The 12,796-nt window shown below is 41.0% G+C and overlaps 3 protein-coding genes across 9 annotated transcripts in view; 2 read left to right on the top strand and 1 right to left on the bottom strand.

Moving 5' to 3' along the window:
- Positions 1-12,796, top strand: part of LOC139583332 (myelin-associated glycoprotein-like) — a 99,220-nt gene that overhangs the window by 23,616 nt on the left and 62,808 nt on the right. The window lies entirely within an intron of this gene.
- Positions 3,006-6,735, top strand: LOC139583315 (putative nuclease HARBI1). 7 transcript variants are annotated; one of them, XM_071414256.1, is made up of 10 exons: positions 3,006-3,748; positions 3,836-4,012; positions 4,103-4,164; positions 4,247-4,333; positions 4,421-4,462; positions 4,531-4,704; positions 4,784-4,819; positions 4,919-5,473; positions 5,755-5,866; positions 5,961-6,735. In XM_071414256.1, exons 1-7 carry the CDS (start codon positions 3,685-3,687, stop codon positions 4,817-4,819), a joined length of 642 nt encoding a protein of 213 aa, XP_071270357.1. In that variant the 5' UTR covers positions 3,006-3,684; the 3' UTR covers positions 4,919-5,473; positions 5,755-5,866; positions 5,961-6,735. The 7 variants fall into 7 exon arrangements, with proteins under 7 accessions (XP_071270357.1, XP_071270355.1, XP_071270354.1 ...); XM_071414254.1 differs by having other exon boundaries at positions 4,531-4,819; XM_071414253.1 differs by having other exon boundaries at positions 4,531-5,473.
- Positions 10,905-12,796, bottom strand: part of LOC139583317 (myelin-associated glycoprotein-like) — a 29,190-nt gene continuing 27,298 nt past the window's right edge. Inside the window, exons 5-7 of the mRNA XM_071414262.1 lie at positions 12,357-12,441; positions 12,186-12,243; positions 10,905-11,830 (exon numbers count right to left, since the gene is read on the bottom strand). Coding sequence (XP_071270363.1) covers positions 12,186-12,243; positions 12,357-12,441 — 143 coding nt within the window. The 3' untranslated portion in view covers positions 10,905-11,830. The remainder of the gene's footprint in view (positions 11,831-12,185; positions 12,244-12,356; positions 12,442-12,796) is intronic.

The following is a 12,796-nucleotide window of genomic DNA, read 5'->3' as shown; positions in this document are numbered from 1 at the left end:
GATGAAGTACAATCTAAATGCTTCCAGTCAAAGTAAACACTGTCAAAGTCCAACAGCTATTCTGTTATCATTCTATGTTCTCACAGGATGTGGCATTGCTATCGGTGTGGTCATCTCACCCTGAACAACCTCTAAAATGATATTAACCTCATGGCTATGGGTAGTTTCAGCATTAATTCAGTACTTCCTTAAATGCACTTTGTGGATGGGTTTTTAAAGTTGAGCCTTATTCCCATCTGTCTCAGGGCATTGCTTGTCCATTTAAGCCTGTGATTGAACCTAGGTTTTCTCCTCCTGAAGTACATTTAGAAAGGCCTTCTGAATGCACTGAGAAGGTTTTCATATGCAGAAGCACAAACACAACATAAATACATAGTTTTGCATTGGTGCCAGGAAGAGTTTTTACCATCCAAAAAGACTGATCAGGCTGATAAGCAAAAAGACCCCCAGAGTTCCTGCTGCAACCCCAAAAACCATTGGGTTAACAGGCTCTTCCTGCCCTGAAAATACAGCACATATTATGGTAATTTCTCACATAAAGATCTCTAAAGTATATCTAACCTAAGATTATGCCACCTGTTTTACTTTCAATAGCAAGCAGCACTTCCTGTGACTTCACAAGTCCTTGGTCATGTATTGATTCACGCTAGTAGTGCACTTGATTGCCAACAGTCACATTGAGGGTGTAACTCTGTCCAGATGCTACCTATATTGGTTTACCTCCACTGATCTGGAACCAGGTGAAGGTTGTCACAGGAGGGTTGGCTGTACTGCTGCAGGTCAGATTAACACAGCAGCCCACTAATACTGGATCAGCTGGACTGATACAGGCCTAGGTGTCCTTAGGAAAGACTGAGGCCGAGGTGTCCTTAGGGGTGTCCTTAGGAGAGACTGTGGGAGAGGGGTTCATTTAGAATGTATCTGATATGGTATATTGAATAGTCTCATCAAAACCACTCTATTACAATCATCAGTGAAAACATGATAGAATGATCTATTCTACAGGAACCGGTGACTAAATCGTACATGAAACGTGAAGCATCATGTTATGTTCAGCTGTCTTGTTGCTTGTCCCTACTGGGTAGAATGCAGTACAAGTGATGTTCTTCTCATGAAGAAGGTATGATGGAGCGAAGGTCACCATAGATAGAACTGATTTGGTTTGGTCTGGATTCTCCTGCAGTTGGTTCTCAGGTGTGAGCTGTATTGGGAGAGTCCATGTCAGCTCAGGGGGGTGTTCAGGACAGGGAGCGACAGCAGAGCAGTTTAAACTGACAGGGGTCCCTTCCTTCACTTCACCTGAGACAGTAATGATGGGACTGGAAGGCAAATCTGTAATACATTGTAGATAAATATATTTTACACTGACAGACACACTGCCTACTTGGTCTTATTCCATTCATATCATTTTAGAAAAATGTATAACATTTAAATAGTCTGTCTCTTCTTACCATTGACAACTACAGTATATAAACAGACTTTTTGAGTGTCTGTTGCTTTGAATAGTTGACTCTCAATTCTGAAGGGCGATTAATCAGAGTAACTGGTGGTTACATTGAAGAAAACTGTGGTGCAGTTCTTCTGGGACATGTTTCCAGTTATCTTCCCTTGATATCTGTTGACCATCTTACTACTGTTAAATATCACACTGTCCAAAGACTGGTAATTCTTTAATCCACACTCCAGAGGTAGGTATTGTGGTGTTAAATTTATAGTAAGTAATATTAAATGCACATTGGATTTGTATACAGGAGCCAGTCAGTACATCCAGTCTATCTGGATGTACTGACTGAGTCAACTGTACACTTTTCTATACATTGAGACAGATGGGAATATAGCTCATACCATGAAATATCATCACTTGTGCTTATTCCTCTGTCTGATTCATAACTAGTTGTTGTTGTGTGGAAGACTCACCTGACATAAAGAGGACAATGAGAAAAAACATGTTCTCAGGACAAGCCATGTGAGAACTCACACACTACTGATCACCTGAAACAGTACAAACATACACTTACTGGTAGAGTAGCTTAACTCACACAACACATTGCATTGAACCATCTCCATATCAAATACACTATGTCCTTCAGTTGTGAAGATAATACATGAACAAACAGCAGTACTTTAGAACATATTGAATCTCATTACTCAGAATTAATTTCCTTTCATTTATTTTGAATATACAAAATTACAGAAGATACTGTGAAGAAGTTGATTCCTGCCAGGCTTAAATAGGAATGTGTGTGGGATTTAAAAATATAGTTAAATCATGAACCAAAATCCACTATTCATTTGACTCAAGACAAAAAATGAAAAGTTTATTTTGAGTTTGATACAAAACATCTGGTTCTCACATTATGTTTCAACATGAAAAACAGACTTGGTATGAAACAGAGTAACTATAACTGTATCTGAGTGATTCTCACACACCACTCAACTTCTCCTACACCAACTCCCTCTTTGAAGTCTATTTGCCAAGAGGAGCCTGGTAAGCTGGATGCCACAGAGACACACTTTTCACTCCACTTTGATACGGAATTTACTTTTCGTAGCAGTTTACGAGAACTTATGCAGCATGTTAGGAGAATGAACGTAGATTGTTAGGAGACTGAGGTTAATGTTTAGGGCTCCCGAGTGGTGCAGGGGTCTAAGGCACTGCATCTCAGTGCTAGAGGATTCACTACAGTACCTGGTTTGAATCCAGGCTGCATCACATCTGACTGTGATTGGGAGTCCCATAGGGGGGTGCAAAACTGGCCCAATGTTGTCCGGGTTTGTCCGAGGTAGACCGTCGTTGTGAATAAGAATGTGTTCTTAACTGACTTAAATTAAAATAAATAAATACAAATAGGTTAGGTAAAAGGGATATTGTTAAGAAAATGCTTTCCTAACTAGGGTTGGAAGACAGCATTTGGTACCCTGAGCTTACAGTGGCAAGAAAAAGTATGTGAACCCTTTGGAATTACCTGGACTTCTGCTTAAATTGGTCATACAATTTGATCTGGGGCCTGTTGCACAAAAGTAGAATTAAGACATCCGGGATAAATGACTCAGCTGAGCTCAATGAAGCCAAAACATGTGCGTCCAGGCTTAATTGGTTGCACAAAGACCAAGCCAGGATGAGCAGACACGGATTCATTAAGCCAGGTGAAACCAATCCTGGATAGGTGCGCGCTCACGGCTCACTCAAATAGACCCCGCCACAGATCACAGATTAACTGATTTACCATGGCAACTAGAGCCGCGTACTTTTCCCCGTCGGAAGCACAAATCCTCATGGAGGCATACGAGGAGGTAAAAGATATAATTAAGAAGAAAGGCAACACCGCCACAGTGATAAAGCAAAGAGAAAAAGCGTGGCAAAGTATTGCAGACCGCCTGAATGCGTAAGTAGTGCACAATTACACACTCACCGCTCCGCTGAAACATCACAATTACAATTCAAATATTTAATTCACATCTCCAAAAATGCAGTTGTACTGTAATTATGAAACGGTTAAATTTTTAATTGAAATGCACTGCAGATATGAGTGAAATTGTGTAAAGTAACTCCATCACACTGTATAAAGCTATGATACATTTTTTGATATTTTTACTGAAAACAAGACAAAAATACCAAGTAATTTTTTGCAGTGTGACTCCATTAAATGTGTGTGTGTGTGTGTGTGTGTGTGTAGATTAAACATGAACGGGCCAAAACGGACATGGCAGCAGGTCAAAATCAAATACAAGAACATTCTGCAGAATGGTATGGTCCCTGACTAATATTTAACAAAGCACAAGCATATATTGTACCCAGAAGGTGCCTGCTCACACATTGTCTGTACTGTTTTAGCAGTGAAAAAGAATACCCACAGACAAGGCACGGGTGGTGGGTCACCAAAGGCTGACCTTACCCCAGCAGAGGACATGGCCTTGGAGCTAAATAAAGGCAGGCCCGTCTTAGAGGGGATCCCTGGGGGGAAAGAGACGAGCATAGGTTCCTCCCAAGATGCCACCCGCTTCATTCAAGGTATGTCCTTCCATCTCTACATGGGATACAACCACATTCATATTGAATCAATTTGGACTGTCTGACTTTGGTTTACCTATTGCCTTGCAGTGTCTGGCAGCACTGTGTTCCTGTTAGAGCCACCAGCACAAGCACCAGACGATGCTGATCCAGTGAGTACTCCATCAAAGGCATACTGTAGGCCTGGCATGTCTTGTCTACTAGCTTCAATATGAATCCGATTAAATGTGATAGGGTGAAGGCCCCAGTGCAGCAGCAACAGCACATGATGGAGACGATGATGAGGAGGAGACCATCTCTCTGGATTCCAGAAGGCATGAGGTATCATGTTAAGACTGTGAAAGTACTATTTACTCTACAATGGTGAGGAGTCCTCATCAAAATCAAAAAATCTAATTTCTTTTACAGGACCCAGATGCTATACAGTGGGAAAACCAGCCTGGCAACATAGTGCGTATTAATAAAAGGACACCACATCCTGCCAAATTCCAGCTGCGCTAATTGTATTGTGTTCACAGAGCTCACAAGCTATCGGAAAGTTGTATGGCAACCACCTCCGGCGCCAAATAGAACTGGCAGACATAGACATTCAGTACAAGAAGAAAAAGATGGAAAATCTTGCACTGGAGTCCGAAATAAAAAAGAGGACAATTAGGAAACTGGACCTTGAAATAAAAAAACTTGAGAGGGAGGTGAGATATGCCTTCAATGTACACTGTATGCTAACTGTAACACAAATGTATTAATCATTATTTTTCTTTCCTCCCCCAGCTCCAAGAAGATGACACAGCTCAAAATAAAAATTAGGTATATTCTCGTAAAGTCAAGTGAGCCATGACATATGAGCTCTTATTGTGAGCACACAGGACGGTGGCATCTTTCTAAGGTTTTTTTTTATTTTCCCAGCAATCAGTACAACCAAGTCATCGTTATAAGGCATTGCCCTCTTTTGCCCACCCCCCCAGCACCAGGTGTGGCCACTAGCCTATATGAAGGCCCAAAATTGTGTGTTCCTTTCTGCTCTGACAATGGCATGCCCATTCGTGCGAGATGTGGTGGATGAAGAAGCACTTGTGCTGAGGAGAGCCTTCAGGCGAGAAAGGGTCTTCAGGGACCGGTTGGACCCACTGGCCTTCCCTGATGACCATCTATATGAAAGATACAGGTTTTCTGCAGATGGCATCAGGTATCTATGCAGACTACTGGGTCCCAGGATTAAGCACCGCACTGCACGGAGCCATGCACTGAGTGTGGAGCAAATGGTTTGTGTGGCCTTGCGCTTTTTTGCTAGTGGAGCCTTCCTGTACTCAGTGGGGGATGCAGAACAGCTGAACAAGGCCACAATTTGCCGCACAATAAGGAGTGTGTGTCTGGCTATCAAAGCATTAGCAGATGTCTTCATCTCCTTCCCTGGCCACAGAAGACTCTGTGACATCAAAGAGGAGTTCTATAGGATTGCAGGTAAGAGGATCTACAAATTACAGGACAACTGTTAACACATAGTAGGATACTCATTACTTTGTGTGACAGGTTTCCCCAATGTCATTGGTGCAGTGGACTGCACACACATAAGGATAAAAGCCCCCTCAGGTGCCCATGAGGCCGATTTTGTGAATAGGAAATCCTTTCACAGCATTAATGTTCAGGTGAACATAACTTTTTGATATTGTCCATTGACGAACACTCTGCATTGCCAGTGATGTGCATTGATTGGTGTAATATTCCTCATCTTATGCTTTCAGATGGTCTGCAATGCTGACTGTGTGATCAGCAATGTTGTGGCAAAATGGCCTGGCTCAGTCCATGACTCCAGAATCTTTCGGGCCTCTGAAATCTATCAGTGCCTATCACAAGGTAAGCCACACAACCCCTATTTATAACCATCATGGCTGTGTCAAGAATATCACTGTGTTTATGAGGTAGTAATGATGAGATTTTGTGTTGACAGGTGAATTCTCTGGTGTGTTGCTGGGAGACAGGGGGTATGGCTGCCAGCCTTTTCTCCTGACACCTTTCACAGACCCCCAGGAAGCACAGCAGGCCTACAACCATGCCCATGCCAGGACCAGGGCCAGAGTTGAAATGACCTTTGGCCTCCTGAAGGCACGCTTTCACTGCCTTCACAAATTAAGGGTCAGCCCTGTTAGGGCATGTGATATTACTGTGGCTTGTGCTGTCCTCCACAATGTGGCCTGCCTGAGGAAGGAGAGGGCCCCCAGAGTGCCACCAGCCATGGACTGGGACAATCCGGCAATCTTCCCTGATGACGACAGTGGTCGGCTGCTGAGGGACCAATATGTGTTGAATTATTTTAGTTAGTATGTGTGCTTTCAATTTTGGTTAAATATGTCCTGCTGTGGCAGAGGAATTTGGGTTTTTTTGGGTTCGTTTTTTGACGAATTTGGCCTCTTATGATGTTTGTGCGGTATACTGTGTGTAATACAAGGCTGCAGGGAGGCTACTGCATCCATTCATTTGTCTGTTCAGTTGATGTGTATGGATTTGTCCTGCATTTATTTTAGTGTGCAGACATGCAGGGTGTGTTATATACAGACCTTTGAATGTGTATGTATCATTTTGTATAATATGCTTGGATTCTGTGCTTTCCATCTTGTAGAGTCACTGTGACTTCAGTTTCGAAAGGAGCTGATGGTTTACCTGCTTTGTTTTGTCCTTATTCAATAAAGGAACATAATGTTACACATTGTGTTTTTATATTCATATGGAATGTGTATTTGTTTATATGACAGAGTACTAGGGCCACACTGAAGAAAAAGGATAAAGTCATAAATTTATGAGGCTGGTTCTTTCTGCAGAAAAGCTACATATTGTTTTTACAGTTTTGATACTTATGACAATGTGATACTTAATATTCTGGCATGTCTTTGTTTATGAAACCATACTGAAGTACAATTTCACGAAATGCCCCACATCTGTCATTTTAACAACTGTCCTCCTTTAAAACAACTGGTTACAATATTATGACTTGTGTTTTTTTCCCCTCTGTGGCCCTAATATTCTATCATTTTATATATAGCCTTATAGTCTATGGGAAACTGTAAATTATCTAATGATAGCAACATCATCTAAAAATCATTTTTTATCCAAAATCATTGAAATTAATGATCACAAACGTTTAAATAATAACAGTGGGTCTAGTTATATGTGATAACAATGTATAGTGAGCAGTGAAATAACTATTGGTTTCCATTTGTGGTGACTGCTGACTGACATTAGGGATGAGATTAAATAGATCCTGGAATTTAGCCTGGTCTGGAGCAGGCTAGCTCCACAGAATAAATCTCCATGGTAATTTATACCATAACATATCCTCCTGCCCCCTATCCATCTTTAGTGCAACCGGATTACGGATCAATTGAGCCAGGATCACCAAGATATCCTGGCTTAATCCCTTATCCTAGTTTTGTGCAACAGGCCCCTGATCTTCATCTAAGTCACAACAACAGACAAACACAGTCTGCTTAAACTAACAACACACAAACAATTATACGTTTTCACGTCTATTATTGAAAACACGAGTAAACATTCACAGTGCAGGGCGGGAAAAGTTTGTGAACCTTTGGATTTTATAACTGGTTTACCCTTTGGAAGCAATAACCTCAACCAAACGTTTTCTGTAGTACTGAACTGTTCCAGTTCAACAATATTCTTGTGATGTCTGGTGTGAACTGATCTCTTGAGGTCATGCCACTGCATCGCAATCGGGTTTAGGTCAGGACTCTGACTGGGTCACTCCAGAAGGCGTATTTTCTTCTGTTGAAGCCATTCTGTTGTTGATTTACTTCTGTGTTTTGGGTTGTTGTCCTGTTGCATCACCCAACTTCTGTTGACCTTCAATTGGCGGACAGATAGCCTTACATTCTGCTGCAAAAAGTATTGATAAACTTGGGAATCCATTTTTCCGTCAATGATAGCAAGCTGTCCAGGCACTGTGGAAGCAAAGCAAACCCAAACCATGATGCTCCCTCCACCATACTTTACAGTTGGGATGAGGTTTTGATGTTGGTGTGTTGTGCCTTTTTTTTCTCCACACATAGTGTTTTGTGTTCCTTCCAAACAACTCAACTTTAGTTTCATCTGTCCACAGAATATTTTGCCAGTAGCGCTGTGAAACATCCAGGTGCCCTTTTGCGAACTTTAGACATGCAGCAATGTATTTTTTGGACAGCAGTGGCTTCTTCTGTGGTGTCCTCCCATGAACACCATTTTTGTTCAGTGTTTTACATATCGTTGACTCGTCAACAGAGATGTTAGCATGTTCCAGAGATTGCTGTAAGTCTTTAGCTGACACTAGGATTCTTCTTAACCTCACTGAGCATTCTGTGCTGTGCTCTTGCAGTCATCTTTGCAGGAAGGCCAGTCCTAGGGAGAGTAGCAACATTGCTGAACTTTCTCCATTTATTGACAATTCGTCTTACTGTGGACTAATGAACATCAAGGCTTTTAGAGATACTTTTGTAACCCTTTCCAGATTTATGCAAGTCAACAATTCTTAATCTTAGGTCTTCTGAGATCTCTTTTGTTCGAGGTACGGTTCACATCAGGCAATTCTTCTTGTGAATAGCAAACTCAAATTTTGTGAGTGTTTTGTATAGGGCAGGGCAACTCTAACCAGCATCACTACTCTGGACGGTTCTGACCTAGAATATGTGGACAACTACAAATACCTAGGTGTCTGGTTAGACTGTAAACATCTCCAATCCCAAATTAAATCTATAATCGGCTTCCTATTTCGCAACAAAGCATCCTTCACTCATGCTGCCTAACATACCCTTGTAAAACTGATCATCCTACTGATCCTCGACTTCGTCGATGTCATTGATAAAATACCTTCCATACTCTATCCCACAAATTGGATGCAGTCTATCACAGTGGCATCCGTTTTGTCACCAAAGCCCCATATACCACCCACCACTGCGACCTGTATGCTCCAGTTGGCTGGCCCTCGCTTCATACTCGTCGCCCAACCCACAGGCTCCAGGTCATCTACAAGTCTCTGCAAGGTAAAGCCCCGCCTTATCTCAGCTCACTGGTCACCAAAAATCACTGAAGCTGGAGAATCATATCTCCCTCACTAACTTTAAGCACCAGCTGTCAGAGCAGCTCACAGATCACTGCACCTGTACATAGCCCATCTGTAAATAGCCCATCCAATTACCTCATCCCCAAACTGTTATTTATTTTGCTAATTTGCACCCCAGTATCTCTACTTGCAAACTCATCTTCTGCACATCTATCACCCCAGTGTTTAATTGCTATATTGTAATTATTTTGCCACTATGGCCTATTTATTGCATTACCTCTCTTATCCTACCTCATTTGCACACACTGTATATAGACTTTTTCTATTGTAAATGAGAACTGTATGTTTGTTTATTCCACGTGTAACTCTGTGTTCTTGTTTGTGTCGCACTGCTTTGCTTTATCTTGGCCAGGTCGCAGTTGTAAATGAGAATTTGCTCTCAACTTGCCTACCTGGTTAAATAAAGGTGAAATAAAAATACATAAAAAACAGCTGTGAGTCCATCTTGGTAAGTCTATAAGAGCTTTGCACATCTGAAATGAACAATATTTCCACATTATTCTTTAAAAAAATTCTTCAAGCTCTTTCAAATTGGTTGTTGATCATTGCTAGACAGCCATTTTCAAGTCTTGTCATAGGTTTTCAAGCCGATCAAAACTGTAATTAGGCCACTCAGGAACATTCAATATTGTCTTAGTAAGCAACTATGGTGTATATTTGGCTTTTTGTTTTAGGTTATTGTCCTTCTGAAAGGCGAATTTGTGTTCCAGTGTCTTTTGAAAAGAAGACTAAACCAGGTTTTTCTCTAGAGTTTTAACTTTGCTTAGCTCTATTCCATTTATTTTTATACTAAAAAACTCGATGACAAGCATACCCATAACGTATTGCAGCCATCACCATGCTTGAAAATATTTAGAGTGGTACTCAACGATATGTTGTGTTGGACAAAGAGTGAATTTCTTGTCCAAATGTTTTGCAGTTTTACTTTAGTGCCTTATTGCAAACAGAATGCATGTTTTGGAATATTTTTTTCTGTACATGTTTCCTTCTTTTCACTCTATCAATTAGGTTAGTATTGTGGGGTAAGTCAATGTTGTTGATCAATCCTCAGTTTTCTCCAATCACAGCCATTAAACTCTGTAACTGTTTTAATGTCACCACTGGCGTCATGGTGAAATCAGTGGAGGCTGCTGAGAGGAAGACAACTCATAATTATGTCTGGAACGGAGCAAATGGAATGGAATCAAACACATGGAAACCGTGTTGGATGTATTTGATACCATTCCAGCTATTCTGCTCCAGCCATTACCACGAGTACGTTCTCCCCAATTAAGGTGCCTGTGGGTGAAATCCCTGAGCTGTTTCTTTCCTCTCCGGCGACTGAGTTAGGAAGGACGCTTGTATCTTTGTAGTGATTGGGTGTATTGATAAACCATCCAAAGTGTAATTAATGAACTCACTAAGCTCAAAGGGATATTCAATGTCAGATTTATTTTCTTTTTACCCATCTACCAACAGGTTCCCGTCTTTGTGAGGCAATGGAAAAGCTGGTTATATCTGTTTGAAAGTTGCTGCTTGACTGAGGGACCTTACAGATAATTGTATGTGTGGGGTACAGAGATGAGGTAGTCATTAAAAATCATGTTAAACACTAGTATTGAACACAGAGTGAATCCATGCAACTCATGTGACTAGTTAAGCAAATCTTTACTTCTGAACTTATTTAGGCTTGCCATAGAAAAGGTGTTGAATACATATTGACTTGAGACAATTCATCTTTTCAATTTTATGTCTAAAAACATAATTCCACATTGTGTGTAGAACAGTGACACAAAATCTCAATTTAATCCATTTTAATGAGATATGTAAAATGTTGGACCAAAAAGACCAAAAGATTTCATGGAAATTGAATGTAAAGGTTTTAATTACAGGGCAATTAATAAACGACCTTATATTCAGTCTCAATTGTTTATTCGATTTAACATTCAACATAAAAACTGACACTAACTTCTAAATAGATATAAACTGAAAATAGATCATATTGTTATTCTGGGAACTGCACAAAAGAAGAGAAACAGTGACTAGTAGATGTTGACACCAATCTGCCGTCATGTAGATTTCCTTCACCAACTTCCTGTCTTGTATCAGACCACAGTCTTTCTAACTAACTGTGTCTTCTGTCCTCAGTCATCATTGACTTCATATGGACTTAAACTGCCTTCAGTAGGCTAGTTGAACTCAGCAGTTCCTCTATACTGGAACCCATTAAACAGATGCTCTGTGACCTCAACACTCAAAATAAATGGTCTAAAATAAAGAGTAGCCTACATCATCATATCACCACTATAATAACAGTTAAACACTTTCATCCCAGCAAATTCTACAAATATGCAGATAATCAAAGAGCACACAATTATAAAGGTAACAAAAGTACCAATAGAAAACAGATACACAATGACAATACTGTACATAAAAACACTTAAAATCCATTGGAAAAATAATTAACATGCACCTCTTTAATTCACTTGTGCATAAAGCCCATCTAGGTTGTTAAGGTGTTGTACCTTGTCCCTTCTCCCGGTCACGGTGACCTTAGCGTACTCACTCTCCTGTCCCTGGACCCTGTTCTGGGCTGCAGCTGGGGTCTCTTTGGGTCGTAGTTTGGAGAAGTCTATGTCACCGTAGTGGATCTCTTCAGGCTGGTCTTCTGCAGGTTCTTCTGGTTCCTCTCCGGCTGTGGCCTGGTTAGCACAAACTGTATTAACCGGGGAGTTCTGTGGAGAGAACACAGAGAGAGGAACAGGTGGAAAGCTCTTAGCTCAGTCATGTGTAAAACTCTAATGTCAGCAGGTTACACAACACAGACTGAGGGGATGTCAATGAAAATGTCAGTGAAATTGACAGGTGTAAAGAGTTACATTTTGTCAGTAAACACTGTCAAAGTCCAACAGCTATTCTGTTATCATTCCATGTTCTTACAGGATGTGGCATTGCTATTGGTGTGGTCATCTCCCCCTTAACTTCCTCTGAAATGATGTTAACCTCATGGCTTTGGATAGTTTCAGCATTAATTCAGTACTTCCTTAGATACACTTTGTAGATGGTTTGAAAGTGGAGCCTTATTCCCACCTATCCCTGTGGATTGTCTGTCCTTTCAAGTCCATCGTGGAGCCTCGAGTTTCTCCTCCTGGAAGACATTTAGAAAGGTCTTCTGAATGCACTGAGAGGGTTTTCATATGCAAAAGCACAAACACAGCAGAAATAAACTAGTTTTGCGTTGGTGCCAGGAATAGTTTTTACCATCCAAAAACACTGATCAGGCTGATGAACAAAAAGGCCCCCAGAGTTCCTGCTGCAACCCCAACAACCATTGAGGTTTTTGGCTCTGAAAATACAGAACATATTATAGTCATTTCTCACAAAAAGATCTCTAAAGTACACTACATGACCAAAGGTATGTGGACATCTGCTCGTCGAACATCTCATTCCAAATTCATGGGCATTAATATAGAATATAGAATGTCGTTTTATGCTGTAGCGTTAAGAATTCTCTTCACTGGAACTAAGGGGCCTAGCCCAAACCATGAAAAACAGCCCCAGACCATTATTCCTCATCCACCAAACTTTACAGTTGGCACTATGCATTGGGGCAGGTAGTGTTCTCCTGGAATCCGTCAAAACCCAGATTCATCCACCGGACTGCCAGATGGTGAATCGTATATTCAACACGCCAGAGAACG

The sequence above is a fragment of the Salvelinus alpinus genome, chromosome 8, assembly GCF_045679555.1.
Source record: "Salvelinus alpinus chromosome 8, SLU_Salpinus.1, whole genome shotgun sequence".
Taxonomy (NCBI): Eukaryota; Metazoa; Chordata; class Actinopteri; order Salmoniformes; family Salmonidae; genus Salvelinus; species Salvelinus alpinus.
Note: the sequence above shows the minus strand (reverse complement) of the source record. Positions and strands in the feature narration are given on the sequence as shown.

Excerpts from the sequence above, each read along its gene's own strand:
- LOC139583315 (XM_071414252.1), top strand. The coding sequence starts at position 5,002 with ATGAAGGCCCAAAATTGTGTGTTCCTTTCTGCTCTGACAATGGCATGC. Across the intron at positions 5,474-5,542 it reads GGAGTTCTATAGGATTGCAG|GTTTCCCCAATGTCATTGGT; the intron begins GTAAGAGGATCT and ends TTTGTGTGACAG. Across the intron at positions 5,659-5,754 it reads TTCACAGCATTAATGTTCAG|ATGGTCTGCAATGCTGACTG; the intron begins GTGAACATAACT and ends TTATGCTTTCAG.